The 18819-nt window shown below is 35.9% G+C and overlaps 1 protein-coding gene across 4 annotated transcripts in view; it reads right to left on the bottom strand.

Moving 5' to 3' along the window:
- TRAPPC8 (trafficking protein particle complex subunit 8) overlaps positions 1–18819 on the bottom strand; it is a 48274-nt gene that overhangs the window by 18342 nt on the left and 11113 nt on the right. For all 4 annotated transcript variants that reach the window (XM_082753357.1, XM_082753358.1, XM_082753359.1 and 1 more), the window contains 17 exons: positions 17631–17805; positions 17096–17249; positions 15965–16052; positions 14599–14846; positions 13038–13153; positions 12079–12229; positions 11219–11319; positions 10610–10715; positions 8958–9089; positions 6595–6819; positions 5697–5805; positions 4531–4725; positions 4226–4353; positions 3789–3863; positions 3008–3134; positions 1816–1973; positions 906–1348 (listed from right to left, as the gene is read on the bottom strand). In XM_082753357.1, coding sequence (XP_082609483.1) covers positions 906–1348; positions 1816–1973; positions 3008–3134; positions 3789–3863; positions 4226–4353; positions 4531–4725; positions 5697–5805; positions 6595–6819; positions 8958–9089; positions 10610–10715; positions 11219–11319; positions 12079–12229; positions 13038–13153; positions 14599–14846; positions 15965–16052; positions 17096–17249; positions 17631–17805 — 2731 coding nt within the window. The remainder of the gene's footprint in view (positions 1–905; positions 1349–1815; positions 1974–3007; positions 3135–3788; positions 3864–4225; positions 4354–4530; positions 4726–5696; positions 5806–6594; positions 6820–8957; positions 9090–10609; positions 10716–11218; positions 11320–12078; positions 12230–13037; positions 13154–14598; positions 14847–15964; positions 16053–17095; positions 17250–17630; positions 17806–18819) is intronic.

Genomic DNA, 18819 nt, shown 5'->3' with positions numbered 1-18819 from the left:
TCTCCCCCACAAAATAACATTTATCAAGTCCACAAACAGATTTCTTACTGGACTGAAAACTAAATCTAGATAAAGCCTATTAAAACTTTCTGCTCTAGCTTTGAACTTTAACAGTTGTAAAATAATGTTGTAAGCACAGTACTTATAAAATAGTGAAAGACAGCTTGTAGGGGCAGGAGGTGAAGAGAATAGACAGTCTTCATAGTGAAGCTTTAGTAAACCAATAAATTCAGAAATGCCTTCCTAAAGGCTGATACCTTCACTTTCTGAGCAAAGGCATATCTACCCCAGAATCTTTGAAAAACAGGTTTCTCAAAATAAGTTCTCCTGAGCCGCCTTAGCTTAGGAAACATGTGGGACTTTAAAATAAGCAATAGTAAAATTAAAGTTAAAAATGCTATTGTTAGTCTCTAGTATCAAACTCAACTGTTCATCGTCCCAGGAATGCTCCAAAGAAGAGCTATACAACAGCATGCAAGTCAAACTTGGTATTTAGCCCCTTGTATCATAATACAAGCACTAGCCACATTTTAATTAGGAAAAAAAAAATCTTTGGTTTAAAGCAGACTTTTTCTGTAAAGTACAGAAAAAAAGTCATGAAGCTTTTCTTCTATCTCACAGAGTGATGTGCTCCCAGAAACCCAAACTACGAACAGCGTCTGTATTAAACAGTTCCATTAACTCTCCCTCTGTTAAGAAATATTGGCACTCTGATGGAAAAAGTATAGGCTATATAGTTTCACATGAAAATTGCATCATACAGTAAAATTACTGCTTAGAACAGCCAATAATAGGCCACATATATCTTCACGGCAATTCAGAGAACTTCAGTAGGTTTTAAATTTATGCTTATGGTGTTTATTATTAACAGCCTAGTAAGTAGGAGAAAAAGGTAGATAGCTTACCACATTTTTGAGTGTCTTTTAACACTTTCGTAGTAAAATAAAAAGTTTATTTCATGAACACCTTCTTCATCCGGTCCTCGTAACCACATTGGCAGCTGCACTGATGCCCCAGGAAGAAGCACTGAGTCAGGAAGTGGGACATGTATTACCTCAGGCTGACCTCCAGTGCCAACCCCAAAGTCTGCAGAAGAAGCTGAAGATAGCAGTGCTGTACGCACAGAGGTAGGATCTGTCACAACAGTCTTGTAAGCACTACAGTTTTCAGAAGCTGAAGGACTTAGTGGCGTTAGAACTGCAGTATTTCCACCAAAAGTAAAAAACTCTGGATGTTTGGACACAACCTTCAGCGCAGTAAGAGGACACTTGCTTACATTCACGAATTCCACATATGCTTTTCTGATTTCTCCACAGAGAAGCCCTGTAGGAAAGTTTATAAAGAACACCTGTATTGGAGAGAACAGGAGGAGAAAAAACTGAACACTGAGTAAAGTTATGAATGATCTTAAAAAAATCTAATATTTAAACTACAGAGTGCTGTCATTAGCCAGATAAGAGTACTTCAATAGCACTAGGAAGAAAAGCTACCACTTCTATTAACCAACGAACTTGTAGTATTCTAGATAAAGAACGGCAAACAAAAACACCTATTTGACTCTTCCCTACCTATAGTTATAATTTGGCTACAAAAGCTGTTGCTAACTAAAAACTCAAAAGGGAGCATGACAATTTCAGAATTATATTAATTTGGAGGCTTCGAGTCTCCTTTGGAAAACAAAACAAATTATGACCTGTCAGTGCCAAATTTAACTGGAAAAACATAAACAAAGTTTAAGACTTCATTGTTGCAATTATATTTATAGTTCTAGATTCAGCAATTTGCTCAAAATTACTAGTAGAAAAAGCTACATACCTCCAACAAAGGCATTTCTTCTGTAATAATGGGATCTAAACGTCGATCAGGTCCATACTTAATAGATGTTTTTTCTTCTTTTGTGTTATTAAGTCGAGGCCCCTGGATTTCTAAGTCTTGTCGTCCTCGTACAGATAACCCATTGGAGACAAACTTTCCTGAAACAGTTTTAAAAAGTTTTTTTTTTTAAAGCAACTCTTTGTAGAAAGTAATCTGAACTTCCCTTCCCAATCTTACACATCATTTTGATTTTTGCTACTGTGAACATGCAGTGTTCACTTATTAAGCAGTGTCACTGACAAAGAAATATTCGGTTTATTGTGACACAGAATTCATTGCTATTGCAAGTTCTGACAGCCAGCAAGTTCTATCCATTTAGGTTTTGCCCTTTAAGTTATACTTCAATTCTTTAAAGTTCTGGCAGTAAAGAGAATAGGGATACCAGACTGGCTGGGAAAGTGGGAAAGGGTATTGAGTGAAGGTGATCCATTTCATTTCTGCCAAGCTAGGGAAAAGTTGCTCAGAACACTTTCTTCCTTCAAAAACAGGCCACCAAAACGATTTTTATTTCAAAGTCTTTTCCACAAATTTCCAATTCATAGATAGTTAACTAAGCTTATTTCTTTTAGACATTTGCAAGTACGTACTTTAATCCCCACTTAATTCAAGAACTAAATTTTCCCTGTGGGAGACAGTTTCAGATGAATGAAACAACAAAACAGATTAATGAACATGCAATTAAGGAATTTATATGTTAATATAAAGGAAAGACAAGCAAAAAAGTCAAGATAAGTAAATCTATATCAGCTAAATTTGTATTTGGGAATCTGTACCAAGATGTTTAGTGCAACACAAAGAAGTTAAAAGAAAGTAAAACAATGAACAAAAATAAATGGTAAAGGAGTCAATAAATTTGTTATAGACGCCATAGATAGAATTTATGAATTTAAGGGTTTCAGAATTTCTAAAGATTTGAAAAGAATGTAAGAACAGGTTTTGCAGAAGTTACTTCCTTTTTTATGGTAATAATATAGGTGCCAATTCATTATCTCCCCATTCCAGTTATTTCCAGTTTCTATATCTTTACTTAAAGAAAGGCCTTACATTGTCAAAACATTGAACGCTTTTTTACTCAATGGAATTCACAACTCCCCCTTCCAGACACACACACTTGAAGGAATAATACACTTACCTTCCTGTAATCCAATAGAAGGATCTATCCCATCTAATGTCACAGTACCCTGAACAGTGCCAAGATTATAAACGACTCCCAGAATATGTAGCTCCCCTGTTTGATGGGGAAAGAGCTTTAGTCTTGCCTGTGGAGATATGTTAAATTTTTGGTGTTGTTGCTACTAAGTAAGTAATATTACATTTAAATGTCCAATTACTAAAGACACTCATAGCTACATTTACTTCACAGTTGCATTAGATATAACTATATATAGTAACTACAGGCCATTCACTGGAAAGTACTTGTTACATAAGAAAAGAATACTAAATTGTAACCAAACTTAACTTGAACAGAGGCACAATCTCAGAATTCTTAAGATTTGAAGGGACCACTGGAGGTCTTCTTGCCTGACAACCCTGCTCAAGCCTGAAGATGCTTGCCCAAGGACCTCTTCCAGTTAGGTTTGGAATGTCTCTGAGGGAGACTCCACAACCTCTCTGGGCTGCCTGTGCCAATGCTCCATCACCCACACAGTAAGCTCTGCTTCCAGATGTTCAGACAGAACATTTCATGTTTCAGTATGTGCCCATTGCATCTTGTCCTATCTCACTCTCCTTTCAGTTACTTATACACACTGATGAGATCTAAAAGATCCAGTTCTTCACACACAGTAACATTTCCTCTAAGTTTGAGCTCAGGTTGTAACATGGCTGAACTCCATCCTATCCCAAAGGGTTTTTTTTTCTTTTTTTTTTTTTTTTAGAATAGTCTTATCAATGTTATATAAAGTGGTACTTACCACTTTTGTCTCCTCGCTATTAATTAGAAATTCTGCTATTGCTTCGGTTCCTATCATATCATCATCGCATTTTCCCTGAAAAAGAAGGCAGACCTTCTCAGATATTACTCCTAGACAGAAAGATTGCCTATATATAGTATATATAATACTATATATACTATTTCTTGCAGCTTTCCTAGTGTTCAGGGACAAAAAACACATTCCAGTTTACAGACTTAAAAATTGGCAGTGTTGCATGCCCATCCTCTTGGATTTTCTGAATTCCCTTTCCCCACACCTTCCGCCTTTCAAATCTAAACAGGTTTTTTTGTTTGTTTGTTTTAAAAAAAAAGAGCTGTTTTCACACTCTTAAACTTCAAAAAATTAAATTTCCAAACTTATAACTCCTTAACTGTAACTGCCTATTTTGGGTTGGAAAAAGATAACGCTTTCCTTACCGGCTCTTTTGCTTCATCATGTTTAGCACTGAAGTCTTTGGGTTGAAATTTCCACAGCAATGAAAGGTCAGTCAACAAAAGTGGAACTTTCAGTGGGTTTCGGAAAGAGACTTCTACAGTTATTGGTTCTATTAAAGAAGTACAAGAAAATTATGACAACAGCCTACCCCCATCATTCTGAAGGCTCACTTAACTCAGAAGGCCAAAACAATAAAAAAATTGGTTTAAATCTACAACAGAGCAGAAAACACTGTACAAATTCATTTCAGAAATAAGTGAGCTAACTGTATAAATCTCAGCTTTACCTTCTACCACAGCAAGGGGAAATCTGGAGTTATCTGAATAGCGATTTAAGCAGAACTGCGTTGGTTGAAAGTTTGCAGGTACTATTCCTTTGTTGATCACAGAAACAACCTGCTCCTCAAGTTCCTTCCACTGTTGTGATGACTCCGAGTCATACTCCTGATCCAGACTTACATGTGTTGCTGCCTGCTTTTCACCTAATAAGAGTAAGGCAATCTTAGAAAGTGACAACATTCGGCATACAACTGCAGAGGGCTGCACTGGCAATTTGGTAAGCAATGTTAAAAAGATTCAGTTCTCAGTCAATTAATCAACCAATCAGCAGATTGCCAAAGACTTCGTTGTGGGGAGCTGGGGTCAGCCTCTTCTCACAGATAACTAGCAATAGAACTAGAGGCAAAGGCCTCAAGTTGCCCCAGGGGAGGGCTAGGTTGGAAATTAGGAGATGTTTCTTCTCAGAAAGAGCAGTCAGGCATTGGAATGGGTCGTCCAGAGCACTGATGGTATCACCATCCGTGAGGATTTTTAAGGAAAGGTTGGACCTGGTGCTTAGGGACATGGTTTTGTGGATGATATTGGTAGTATGGGGATAGTTGGACCAGATGACCTTGGAGGTCTTTTCCAATCTAAATGATCATATGATTCTGAAATGCACGCGTAGAAGATACCAAGGACTGAGAACGCTTTTACGCGCAAATATTGGAATTCTATGATTTTAGCATGCTATATATTATACTCAGCAGTACAGACCCAGTTTAAATAAGAATTTTCACTCAACATGCTTTCCATTCACGAATCAGTGTTTCAAACATCACCTTAGAGAAAACTGTAAAGATAATTTCTAGCTCTGACACTAGCATCTAGAATTTACTAAAGCATTTAAATCCCTTTCATGAAGTTCATTACAGACTTACACTGAAACTTTCAAGCTATGAAAGCTAATGAAACTCAGTACAACTGCCTTTAAGGATTTCATATTCAGACTCCTTGTATAGATATGTTTAGAGAGCAGGTGCTAAGCTGAAGCTTTTCTTTTTGAAATCCAACCTCAGAAGTTATCTTGCTACATTTTTATGTAACAATGATTTTTAAGAAGAGAAGTTGCATAGGTTTTAGTTCCATAAAAAAAAAATAATAATTTTAAGCTGTTTACATAAAGCTTTCTAACCTTCTGCTGGTCTTCGATCATGCCCAAAGAAAATACGGGTTGCTGAACTGTTAATATATGGTAAAGGAAGCTGTGGTAAAGGACCATCAGGTGACAGCTGGGTTACATTCTAGAGTAAAGGAAGAAAAGAATCATTATCAAAGTGCATAATATATATGCTGCATGTTACTAATGTTTGAATGATAAGGAGACCAAGTTTTAAGCATTCAACACTTGAATTATTATTAAATATGAAATGAGTCATTTCAATCAACTGTTCTGAGAGCTCATTCTGTCTCAGTTTTAGGTAGTATTTTCTCTCAATAAGATCTTAAAGTCCATGAAGTCTATAGAAAAAAGTTAAACAAAATCTCCATTGTGTAATCTAACCAGTGGTGTGACTGCATGGCTGTTGCCAGCTTTATTATGATGCAAGGCCTAACTCAGAATTTGATAAGCTACATTCACTACACCACCACTATTTGATAGACTTTCACCACACTGTGGATTCAAACACCAGTCTCAAAAAAAGGTCTAACATAAAATAGCAAATACTACAATCATTCTGCTTTTAAGCTTTAGAGAACACTAAGCAACTGGAAGACCGCAAGTTGTGTGGAGATATCAGCACTAAAACACCCTGTAACATACACTCATCCGTGTAAATCCGTTAAGTAAATAAACTTCCGTTAGGACGTTTAAATTAACATCCGTTAAGTAAATGAACTTAACACACACACACCAGATGCAGCGAATTTGCTTTTTGAAGCCTAAAGTAAAACATAAGCATATCAACTAGAAAAAACAAGCCTGGAACAATGCAGGTGTGACAGAAAATCATTCAGTAATATACATGTAATAAAAAATTACCATTAATGAAATTGCTGACCGCTTCAGGAATTAAAAGAAAATCATTTACCTTATAAACATAAAGATACTCTCTTAGAAAAGCTCCTTGCTGAGCTGGAGGTTGTTTACTATCATTGATCAAAATATGCCTGAATGCAGACACAGCATTATCAAGCTGACGAAGCGTAAAGGACTGGCGACCAATAGTGAAGTTAATATGATCTTCTGCAAGAGACCAGCCTTTCCCCTTGTAAACCTGCATGGCTTGACAGTAGCAACGCAAGGCATGTTTTTTCTGAAAGAAAAATAAAAAGATTATTTCTCAGATAGACCCATTAACCAAGCACTGCAACTGTAATACCAGGAAGATTGAACAGCAAGTTCTTTACCACAATCCCCACTATATTAAGCATAACAACATTTGCAGAACTGTACCTCATAGAACATGGTCAGCATTAATCTAAACACTATTTCCGTGTTGGCTCCTACAGTGCAGTGCCTAGCTTGCAGATAAAGTTCACGTTCTCCAATATCAGTAACAGGCAGTAGGGTTAGAAAACAAGAGAAGACTAGTTTTAAAAATACTGTTCTACATTACTTTTGAACTGACTGCAGGAGCTTGTAGAGGCCTATTAGCAAGCCTTAGAGTAAACTACATTTATTACATCTCACTCTAGTAACTGAATCTTCATGCCACGTCTCCACTTAATTGTTCAGTAAAAAAAAAAAAAGATGCTTAGGACAAAATTCACACCAAGTAAAGCAACAAACAGCCCCTAGAGTACATGCAGGACAAAATTACCAATAGCATCAGCCAATGGGAAATATATGTTTTACTCCCAATGACCTCTACAGCTCCTTAACTGGATACATCAGGACCTGGGCATTCAATCCCAAGTCTACATACTGAACATTTTCATAGGTATTCACTATACAGGCAAGTCACAGCTTCTCAAAACATTCCCTTATTTACAGCATTAATGGGAATTAATCCAAGATAAGTTCAAATAAGCATGGCAACAACAGCAGAGGACAAGCAGTAACAGCCTAGCATCAGGATATTTTAATATGGTAATATTTAGTATTGCAGTATGTAACTGAGCAGCCTGGCTGAGTTTTCAGTAGTTTTTTAATATTTTGGTGCTTATAATGATACTGAAAAAAATAGCCTATGTTTACTGTAACACTGAAAAGCATTTCCTGGAAAACAGAATCTTTACAAGAATTAAACAAGCTGTTACCTGAATATTGACTCAAAGCATTACAAAACTTATGCAGTTTCCCAGGCAGAAGAATGAGATTTTAAAAAAATTAAAATAGAAAAAAATGATCAGCAGCTAGTTATCAGCAGCACTGTCAGAACTACAGATAAAGAAGCTACTGCAAGAATAGAACAAAGTGGGAGAATACTCTTATTATTTTTGCCGGAGGGGAAGAAGGGGGAGGTCTGAAAACACCTCTATACACATACAGTTTTGTTTCAAATGTAGATCTGATGCCTAGGTTCTCCTGTATTATTGACTTGAAATACAAGTTGTATTGATGCCTTGTATCACAGGTTTGCAGCTTTTAAGTAAAAAGAAATCGACTATTTGTGGACAACCCCATAACTGAATTCCAGTGGTTAACCTCAACAGAAATCAAACAAGATGTCCATAGAGTCTACTGCACAACTGAGACACATAAAGCACTTGATTCGTGTCCAAATTGAGTTTTATCACAGAGTTAGAGCTGCCTGCCCAGGAATGTGAGTGGAAGTAGAATTAGTTTGTAGTGGTTTAATTGGTAGAATTGATCCATAACCAGATTCTAAGGTTTGTCTTGTACTATTCATACACTTAAAACTCCACTGAAAAGTATCCTGCTTTAGCTGTATATTTAAGCTTCGTATTATTCTAATAGCATTTAACAAAATTAACTTCCGCAACTCACACATCTCAAGAATAAAAATAGTTCCTTACACAACAAAATACAACTCTTTATTTGGGGATAAAATTGAGACTAAGAAATGAGAAAGGCATTACTGAATTTCAAGCCAGTGATCTTCAATATTACTTACAATACAAATATCATAGAATCATAGAATCATAGAATATCCTGAGTTGGAAGGGACCCTTAAGGACCATCAAGTCCAACTCTTGACACCGCACAGGTCTACCCAAAAGTTCAGACCATGTGCCTAAGTGCACAGTCCAATCTCTTCTTAAATTCAGACAGGCTCGGTGCAGTGACCACTTCCCTGGGGAGCCTGCTCCAGTGAATATAAAAGACCAAGGCAGGAATCATTCTCAGAAGATCACTGAGTTCAACACTTCTAACACAAAACTATCAGAAGCTCCATGTCTTTTACCTAACTAATAATCTGAATGGCATGTTAAATGTGTTAAGTATCAAATACTTATCATATTTTCCATCTGGAAAGATAAGACTTACCTGTCCTGCTTTACTAAACCTGTGTCCTGCTAATATCATATGAAATGCAAACTTCCTAACCATGGGACTTTTCATGTTTATAAAGCAGTGTGCTGCCTGCTCCAACAGAAGTGCACTACGAAGATCCGAATCCTATTAAAAAGGGAGAAGGAGAATTAGCCTCAAAATCAAATATGAATGTAACTGTAACAGTAGCTTGTTTTAATGCTAACAGGAAAAAGATGTAACATTGCTGTAAAGTTGAAAAGTTAAATGCAAACATTGTATGTATGAACACAAAAATAAATGAAGACTAGAAGTATTTTTCACTGTCACATGCATAGTGATAAACAAATAGTGATCACAAAAAGTGCTGTTAACAATCACCTGCCTCCATCCCCATTTATCAACCAGCTCCAGTGTGGATTAATATAAATATGTTCTGTCACTTCAGTTACTCAGGCTATGAAGGACTCTATCCTTTTTCCTCCCTCTCTCCCTTTATTTCAGATAATTTTATTAAGCCTCAAAATAAAAAATAAGACTAAGGGAAAATAAAGGAAATGTAGCTTATTGAATTTAGATCACAAGAACCAGAATGCTTTCCTTACAGTATACAATTCCTTACTATTATCCTCTTCTCATGCCAAGACAGCTACATTACTTCAAGCAATAAGAACAGAATCTGTTTGATTTTACCACCACTCAAGTCTGTTATCAGTAGCGTCTAAGTATGTGCCTGGACTACAAATATACTCTGGGACAATTTCACAGTATCCTATATTTTCCTTGCAACTGGCAAAAGACAATGAACGTATACTACATATAATTTCAAGAAATATGATCGCACACAGCCACTAGTATTTAAATGTAAGTAACTTACACTGCTCACATAGAAATTTGGTTCCAAGTTTAAGGTAAAAGGGCAAGAATGAAGCTATAAAGACACTTGAGAGAATAACTTATGAAACTAAGTAAATTTATTCCATGCTTAATAAATTCCAGAAATTCTCGGAAGCATCAAATTTGGTGCAGCTTGCTACAAAGCTAGAACTAACTGCTAGATAGACTTTCCTCCAAGCTACACAGCTTGAGAAAGTGTGAAACAGATGTAATACCAGTAACAGTTTAGCAGACCCTTTCTGGGCTGTTAAGAACTAGTTCCATGCCTAATTTAAACCAATTAGTATTACCAAAGTGTTCAGGCTAGCTTTCACTTACCCAGTAAGCTTCTAATGATTCATAGCAGCTAAGCTGCAGTTATGGCTTCATTGCTTAAACTACTGAGAACTTCTGATTATATGAGAGATAGTATTCATCACAGCTCTGGCAAGCCATGCTAGTATTTTTAACCCACAAGTTCTTAAATTCAAAATATAACACACAAAAGCTGAGCAGATATTAAAGAAAACTAATTCCAAAGCCGAAGACAACAAATGCACATTTAGCAGCTGTTTAAAGAAATCAAGTAAGTCACCTGACTTGAAAGAAAAAAATCAAGTACTTGTTTTTTCACTTGCAGCATAAACAGCTTTCTTCACTTCAAGCTTTAATTGGCCATTTGCCATCATTGGATAGGAAGTACCCCAGGATAAAAAGCAGTGTCACCTAAAAGCACTTCAGTAAGTACACAAGTAGAGGGAGGACATGAGTGGAATAAACTAGCATTTTACCTCACTGGTTAAACGAATCAGAAGAGCAGCTGCTTCTGAATATTTGCTTTGACTTTTTAAGATTTCAGCACTGAGAAGTACACAGCGTTCAGCTAGAACCATGTTCCTAAAGCAAAAACAAATATATTGAATATTTATTGAAAAGAAACATCAGAAAACTTTTCACCTCAAGTCTGTCAAGTTTCCTCCACATTACAGACTGGTGTTATTTATCCTTTTTGAATTTAAAAAAGGATAAAAGGATAAGTGTCAACCTGTTTTGTAAGGGAAGAACTTGTACCATTAAGTGTCTCATCTTCCTATAACAGCAGCTTTTTTAAGTCAAAGCTAGAAAACCTTTGAGTACATCATATTTATAAAACACTAACTAAAATAATGCAACTGACAACTAGATCTGAAAAACAAGAAGTCCAACTATCAGAAACAAATTTAATAAGTACTCTGTTAAGAACAGCATGCATGTCGTTCCTAGATGAGCTAACGTAACTTACTCTTTAAACAGGTTATCAACTTCTGATCTTTCAGTTACCTGCCACTGTCTGCAGGAAGAATGTTAAGCTACCAACTAATTCATCTTTCATAGGATCACCATGAAAGTAAACAACATACTTGCAGATATCTCGGTAAGTCTGAATTGCTGTTTCCATATAATGAGCAGGGTAAGGTCTAGGAGCTCCAGGCTGAAGAAAAGCTGATACTGCTGCCATTTCCTACGAGGAAAAGTCAGTACTGTCACTGCAGATGTTTTCAACACGTTGAAAATTTCCAAACACTGATGAACACATCTCAACAGCTACTGTCTCAAAATATGCATGTAATCAGTTACTGGCATATAAGAATGCACCGTACACACTGTAACTGATAGAAGGTTTAATAAAATAGCTTACTTAAATAAAATAGTTTACTTAACAGCTCTGCTTTTAATTAACTAAACAGCAGCAAAAGTTATACACATTCACACAACTGTTCAGTTGATAGCACACCTCAACAGTATGCAGCAATGATGATTCAGTACTGCTTTACAAGTCTAAGAGGCGAATTATCTACTGCAGGAATATTTCTGATCAAATTTGTATTTATTCTAAATTGTACAGCACCATATTTAGTGATATATTTGCCAGGAAGTCAAGACTAATTATTACAGGATATACTATTAAGTTGCTTCTGACCCACTTGAGTTATTAGACAAGTTTAAAGACCCATTTTGCTAGAGGTTACACTATAAGCATTCTCCTTTCTGTGTTTTAGATTTTAAGAATTGAGTCTCCTATTTTTATTCATGCTTTTATTCCCTTCGTAAAACAGCAGCCAACAGCTTTGAGAATACTTTAGGACTTGCCGAAGATATGCAGTAAGTTTGTCAAGACCATTACAAATTTGGATGTGGAGAGATTGTGTTTTGTTACTTCCAGACATATTAGAAATTATAGTGAAAAAGTCATAGGATATTTAGAATGTGAAGTACCAACCAGCGCTCCAGCTGCATAAAGCATTGCCTGATCATTTAAGAAGTCTTTCTTTGCTGTATGGTAACAGCTATATGCAAGCTCATAGTGTTGCACCAAAAAGCACAAGTCTGCCATTTTCCGGATTTGAAGTTCTGGTGCTTCTGGTGGATACCTGTAAGTACAAACACTTCAATTTAAAGCCCTGATTTCAATATATAGAGCATAACATATTTCATTCTCATCTTAATTTCTGTTCAGAGAGAAGGAATATAATCTGCATTACTTTCAACATTACCAAAAAACAACTTACTAAGAAAAGTGAAGCTGCTTCCTTTCTGCCATGTGTAACGTGGTTTCGCAGCCTACTTTCTGATTAACAAGATTCACTATCCCACTAATATTCAAAGAAAGCATTCCTCTGAATGAAATACTGAAACAAGTATGCAGCTATCACTGAAGCTGCTCACTATGATTAACTGCTAGAGCTAAAGAAACCTGTAGGAGAAGGAAAAATAAGACTTTACAGACTGTTCACCTAGCTGTAGTTATTTATCCCCACTACTCTTCAACAAAGAATTTTAGAAAAACTATGCCTTATGCCAAAACACAAAGCAATTTTCTGTCTTCTGCTAGTATCAGTAACTTTTGGTCAGTCAGTATATACTAATCTTTAGTGCAAATTCAGTATGTTTTCACACACATTTGTTTGTGAGAAGCAAACCATACTCACAAATTCAAAATAGAAAATTGAAATGAAGAACAGCTTGATTATGAGCCATCAGACAATTAAGACAAACAACACAAATATAAAGCTATAAACAAGGCAGAGTGCTTTGCATGATTCCTCCACCAATCAAAGCCTTCTATGGTACTGCTGATTTAGTTCACTTTGAGGAATACCGTTAATAAACATGGGCTTCCACCCCAAGAAAGAGGTACATTTTTATTTTGATTCAGAGGTAATGACTGAAATAACTTACAGCAAACCAGAAGTATTCTTCAGTTCATTTATACTTTTCTCTGGAACCTTACTGCCACTAAACCATTTCTTAGTAGCAGAAAATAATGATCGACTCAAGCCTTTCCTGGATATTAACTGCAAAAAAAAAAAACAAATTAGAGTGCTAGACTGCAAAGGATATGAATAAGTTACACCCAACTACAGATCCAAGCTCCATTAATAATTCCCAAATTCTATTTTTTTCAAGAAAACAGAAGAAAAAAGCAAAAAACCACACATCATTGGAGTGCATCACTGACATACATCGTAATCCATATTTAATGAACTTCAGCTGTCTAAAACTGTCTATTGCTGCTGTAAAATTTCAGGTATATCAATCTAGAAAAAAAAAAGTCTGATGCATTTGTTTGAATACAGAGCACCTATTTCCTGGTATATTTCAAGAGAGAGCATTCTCCCTATCACCATGGGAAGCATCACCACATTGTAACACTTTTGCAGTGTCAAGTGTGCTAGTTATACCTGCAAGCAAGGTTACACCTTGTTATTCTTTCAGGAAGTCCCACAAATGAGATGTTCTCCACAGAGAATTACCATTCCTCCAGATCTAAGAAAAGCTACATCTCTTTTTAAAGGTAGCGTAAAAAAAATTTTTTTTTTAAATGCATTAGGAATATTTTACTACATTCCTAGCCATAAGGTTACACTTTATTTAACCATAAAGCTTTCCTAACATAAACACAGTCAGCATATACTATGTTCCAGAAGTCTAATCAGGGAGACTGTGCTCCTCACAGCATACTGTATTACTCTCAACAACCCTCTACTAAAAACTATAGCCTAATTGGACAATTCAGCTAAAAGACAGCTCAGATAACAGACTGATATTTGGGTCCATGTCAACTGCTAAATCCAGTAATTTGATTACACTTAAGTCAGTCTCTTCAGCTCTTTAAGACACATAGAATTGAAATACTTTTCTCTTAAAAGATCTTACTGAGAGAAAAAAATTTAATGCATGCCCATGACTTGAAATAGGCATGAAGTTAAATAGCATACTTCCAAAGAATACTTTGGAAGAAAGAGACAAATACTTGGCTGCAAAAACTGCTTATATCAGAACAGAAGTGCATGATTTAAGATGTCCATGCATTCCTTTCCTTGCCAAGAAGCAGCAATTGAAGCGTCCAGCTTTTCTGGAGACACATATTGACAAAGATACATTTCTTAGCTTTAGTGGTGCATTCAAGTATTAAGAAAGTACATTTTGTTCTCCATGCTAGAAGCATCCAGTAAAAGCCTAACAAAGATTTTAGGAGCAAAGGGTTATCTCTGACAGGCTTTCACCAAGCCTTTGTACTGAAGTTTTATTGACACAGGTGTTGGATTTTGGTGTGTGTGTTTTTTTTGTTTTAAGGACAAATGGAGCCAAAAGGCTTCTCTTAAATTTGCTTACAGCTTTCAGTAAAATTATTGAATCACTAGATGCACAGGGAAGTACTAATTTCAGAACAGACTGTTGAGTAACTGGATTTATACCACAACTGTTTTTGACTAAGAGTATGTAAGAGTGAACTGACCTGATCGTTGAGTTGCCGTATTGTCTTCTCTATATGTGGCAAAAGCCCCCTAAATGTAAATTCCTGTATAAATTGCCTAATTCGATCATGGTCTGTGAGTGTTAAACAAGCACCATGAGGCATTCCAGAGTTCAATTTCTTTGACTCCTGCAGTGATGTAGTAGCCTTCAAATAATCAGTGCTATCCAAACTGCCGCTGGGATGATCCAGTTGTAAGGGATGAGTCTTGAAGTTGTTTGACAGACCATCTATTAAGAGATTGAAACATGAAAATCCTTGTATGAAGTTATTGAAATATTTATGGTTTTAAGTGTTATTTTTCTTAACCTTAATATTTTCCTTATTATTTCCTCTGTTAGGCAGAGCTATTCAGCCATTCTGCACTACAGATCAGTATCAGCAGAGAACTATGTGATTATTATGTCACTCATTAAATTAAAGTTCAGGAAGTCTTAAGAAACGCAACATGCCTCAGAAAGTATGTTTTCAGTTCTAGCCTAGAGTGCAAACAATTCCCAAATACGCTGATTAGTATCAAAAGTACAGAAGCAAAACAATGAAACAATAAGTTTAAGTCAAATATTCATGAAAAGATGGAAATGCATCAATTGATGCAGTGGACAACATGGATCCAATTATTCTTTTCTATTTCTAGGGTTAAAAGCTGTAGTTCTCCATGCCTTTCTGAGAAATCATGATGAAAAAGAACCTCCTCTGAAGTCACCTTACTTCAATAAGAAGGGTAACTACTTTTGCATCTAGCTAGCCAATCTACATCAAGACACCTACTCACTCAGATTTTAATAATCCTCAAATTTATAATCTCCTTCCATTATATCAGTTTGCTTCCTCTGGGCCTTGCTAGCTCTAAGCAAAGCTGAGCTGTGAAAGCAAATTATTAATTGTCAGAGTTTAGTGACAACAGTCTTAAAGACAAGCCTAAAACTTCAATACCCATCTCATTACAGACACACTCTCCAGTTAATATCAGTCTAATAAATCAACACCATGTTTTCATTTATTGACATACAGTTACTACCTTTGAGCATTGAGGAAATTACTTATAATCTCCTAACAAAACACAAAGTTTATAATTACTAACTTTTTTCCAATCTCAGTTTATGGGCTACCTAATATTTATCCTATACCTTGATTAAGTTTGAGGTAAAGTTCCATAAATCTACAATGTATTAAAATTAATTTTTAAAATATTCATGAGTTTTAAACCAATATAGTTAACAATTAACATAGCAGTATATATAATGTCACAGCAGAACCTGCCCAGCATTCAAAGAATTACTATCACAGACAAGGCAGCTCTATAAAAGCTATCACACCAGAAGTTTGATGAAAGCTATATAAATACCTTTAATTTCATTATCTAAGCCATCCGATATCAAGTGATCGGTACTCTTGTTTGAAATGACAGCATAAGAACAGTCTTCATAGCAATCCTACCGGAAGGGAAAGTTAGCACTTTAAGAATAATACAACACACACACAAAAACCAGTCAACGGTAATTGTTAACTTTATAGCAGTTAACTAGATTAGGAAAGTGCATTCAACTAATGTTCATATATATTCACTGAAACATGTTTTGAGCCTTTAAGGTCCCACCCTATTGTAAAGATGAAACTTATAATCACCAACAGATGAAGCAAGCTGCTTCTGGTTTGCTCAAAATAGCTTCACGGTCAACTAAAGCAAGCAGTTCCAGCAGCTGATTGGAACTCTTACACAGCAATGCCCACAGCCGTAAAAATATGCTCCCTAAAGCAACTCCTGGACAAACTCAGAAAACCTACAGTGTGGAATAGTTGACATGGAACAAAAAATAAAAAAATAAAGATTAACTAGTTTATGGTGGAACATTACTCACTGCTCCTCTTAACAGCTTACAGAATATGAATAGCTTTGATTTTCCAATGCCAGCTAGATTTGGTAAAGAACTATGATTCCACAGACATCTTTTAATCAGATACTGTTAGAACTGCAGGGCAGTCAAAAGTAAGTTCAAGAAGGCATGTTTTTTGGTCTTGAAGTCAAAAATAGACATTCATGGCAAACAGAACCCAAAACTCTGAACATACACTATCATTTGCTATCTAAGCAGATTACAGGCTATACTTGACTGCAAGAAATTACCACAAAAAAATAGCCATATTGTTTAGTGAACTACATGGACCTGTAAATAGAAACATTCTGGAAGTGACGAAAATTAGTCAAAATGAAGGTAAAAGGTTACTACAAAAAAGACTTCTGCTTTATGCATTGCAGGCAACCTCAGGAATCCACTATTTCCATGTTCCTTTCAGTCTAGCACTTCTGTACTTCTTAGAGTCACTAAGTACCACAGAGGACAGCTCTCTGAAAAAGGACTCACCTAATGCCCTCACAAAAAAGGCAGGTTAAAAAAGTGAAATCTTACATAACTGCCTTAATTTCTTCTACCTACTAGCTTTTTTTTGCTTGTTTGTTTTTTTAACACTATAATACCTGGTTTTGGATAGTGTTTTTCTGAAGGTATTGGCTCCAAGGATCTGGTATCTGTTCATCTGTTCCTCTGTTAGACACCCGAGAATTTATTTTCAGCAAATAGCAACCCTGAGTTCCATACCTCTGCTTCATCTCTTCATAAATGGAGTCAGCTCTGAAAAAAACACAGCAACATTATTTGATATTAAATCAATTCTAGGTGTTTACCACAGCAAATTATTCTAGACTATTACACGTATAGTTTAAGAAGAAAAAAAATTTAAAGTGGTGTTTTATGCAAGAGTTAAACCAACTATCTCTGACAAATTACTCAGTGAGCTAGCAAAGAAAGCTTCTACTTCAAGAACCTGGGACTGATTCTTTTTATTTTATGTGAACACAATAAGTAGATTTAAAATACTAAATGAAGTTTGCCTTGATAATTGCATAGTGGTTAATACATTCTGTCATATGCCTAATCTCAACAGTAATTTAGAATTGCAAGCATTTCAGTCGAAAAGTTTATCTCTAAGTTCACTGAAAACAGAAGACCCACCTTTGCTCTTCTCCTGTGCTTACATCATGCAGTAACACGTAGTATTTGAGCGTGTTTGGTATAAACCATTTTGGATACATATATTCACTACTATGCTGAATTCTATGTTGTTCTTGAGACAGCTTCAGAAATTGCTCCACAGGCTCCGGTTCACTAGAAGAAACTACAAGCATACCTAAATTCATGTTAAGGACATTTACCAAGAGCCCAGGAACAGCCACTGACGATAAAATAAGCAGCATATAAACACTTCACTCATTCTGTTCTAAGCCCATAAACTATACTGCCATAAAAGTGCAACTAGAACTTGGCCTAAGTCTCAATAAAAAAAAAAAAACACACTATTTAAACAGTCAAGTAACTGTTAACATCTTTAAAATGAAACAGTAACTAGTTCCAGTTCTGAAACTAAACCCAAGTTTAACTTGACATATAACAGCTAGTAGTTCATTATATTTCAAATCCAGGTCCCATATGAAATTTTTTTTGTAGAGATATAGCTGAAGTTCACTTCAATGCTCACTTTGAAATGTTCAAAGAGTTGGAACTTCCTTTTTAGGGCATCACCTGCGCAACAACAGCCAGTGTTCATAAACACAGCAACACCTACTAAGTAAAAAACAGATGTGTTCTTTTACCTCAATGCAACTCCATTATCATTAATGAGGAACAACCTGCTCTGCCACATGTATTCACCAAATTAAATAAGAGAGGCCAGAAAGCAAGTTGTACTTCACACTACCGCAAAGGCCAGATTCAATATTTTGTCAAATTAATTCTGTACAAGATTCTGTCAAATCTTATACAGAGGTATACCATGCTGAAATTGTGAATTAGTTAAATGTTAGAAACAAAGTATTATGAAACCTGCAGCCTTATCTTTATTGTGAAGCTTAACACCAGCTACACCATGAAACAGTGTATATTTTTTATTTTTCCTGCAGGCAAACAAGTCAAGATTAAGTCACAGCAACAGAAACACTGAAAGCATTTAGGCATCTTTCCAGACTTCTTTTTGTCCAAAACAGCTAAGAGTCCACTGTTTTTTCAACACACCCTTCCCAGCCTCCCTCATCCATCTGCTACAAAAGCTATAAAGGCTGCAGGTGCATCCCAACCACACAAGCTCTGTTGTGCTTGAGGACCTAAAGAGTTATGGCAGAAATTCACTCATCTTAAAGTGTTACAC

The sequence above is a fragment of the Aythya marila genome (assembly GCF_965140915.1).
Source record: "Aythya marila genome assembly, chromosome: 2".
Lineage (NCBI taxonomy): Eukaryota > Metazoa > Chordata > Aves > Anseriformes > Anatidae > Aythya > Aythya marila.
This window is presented reverse-complemented; position numbering and strand designations above follow the sequence as displayed.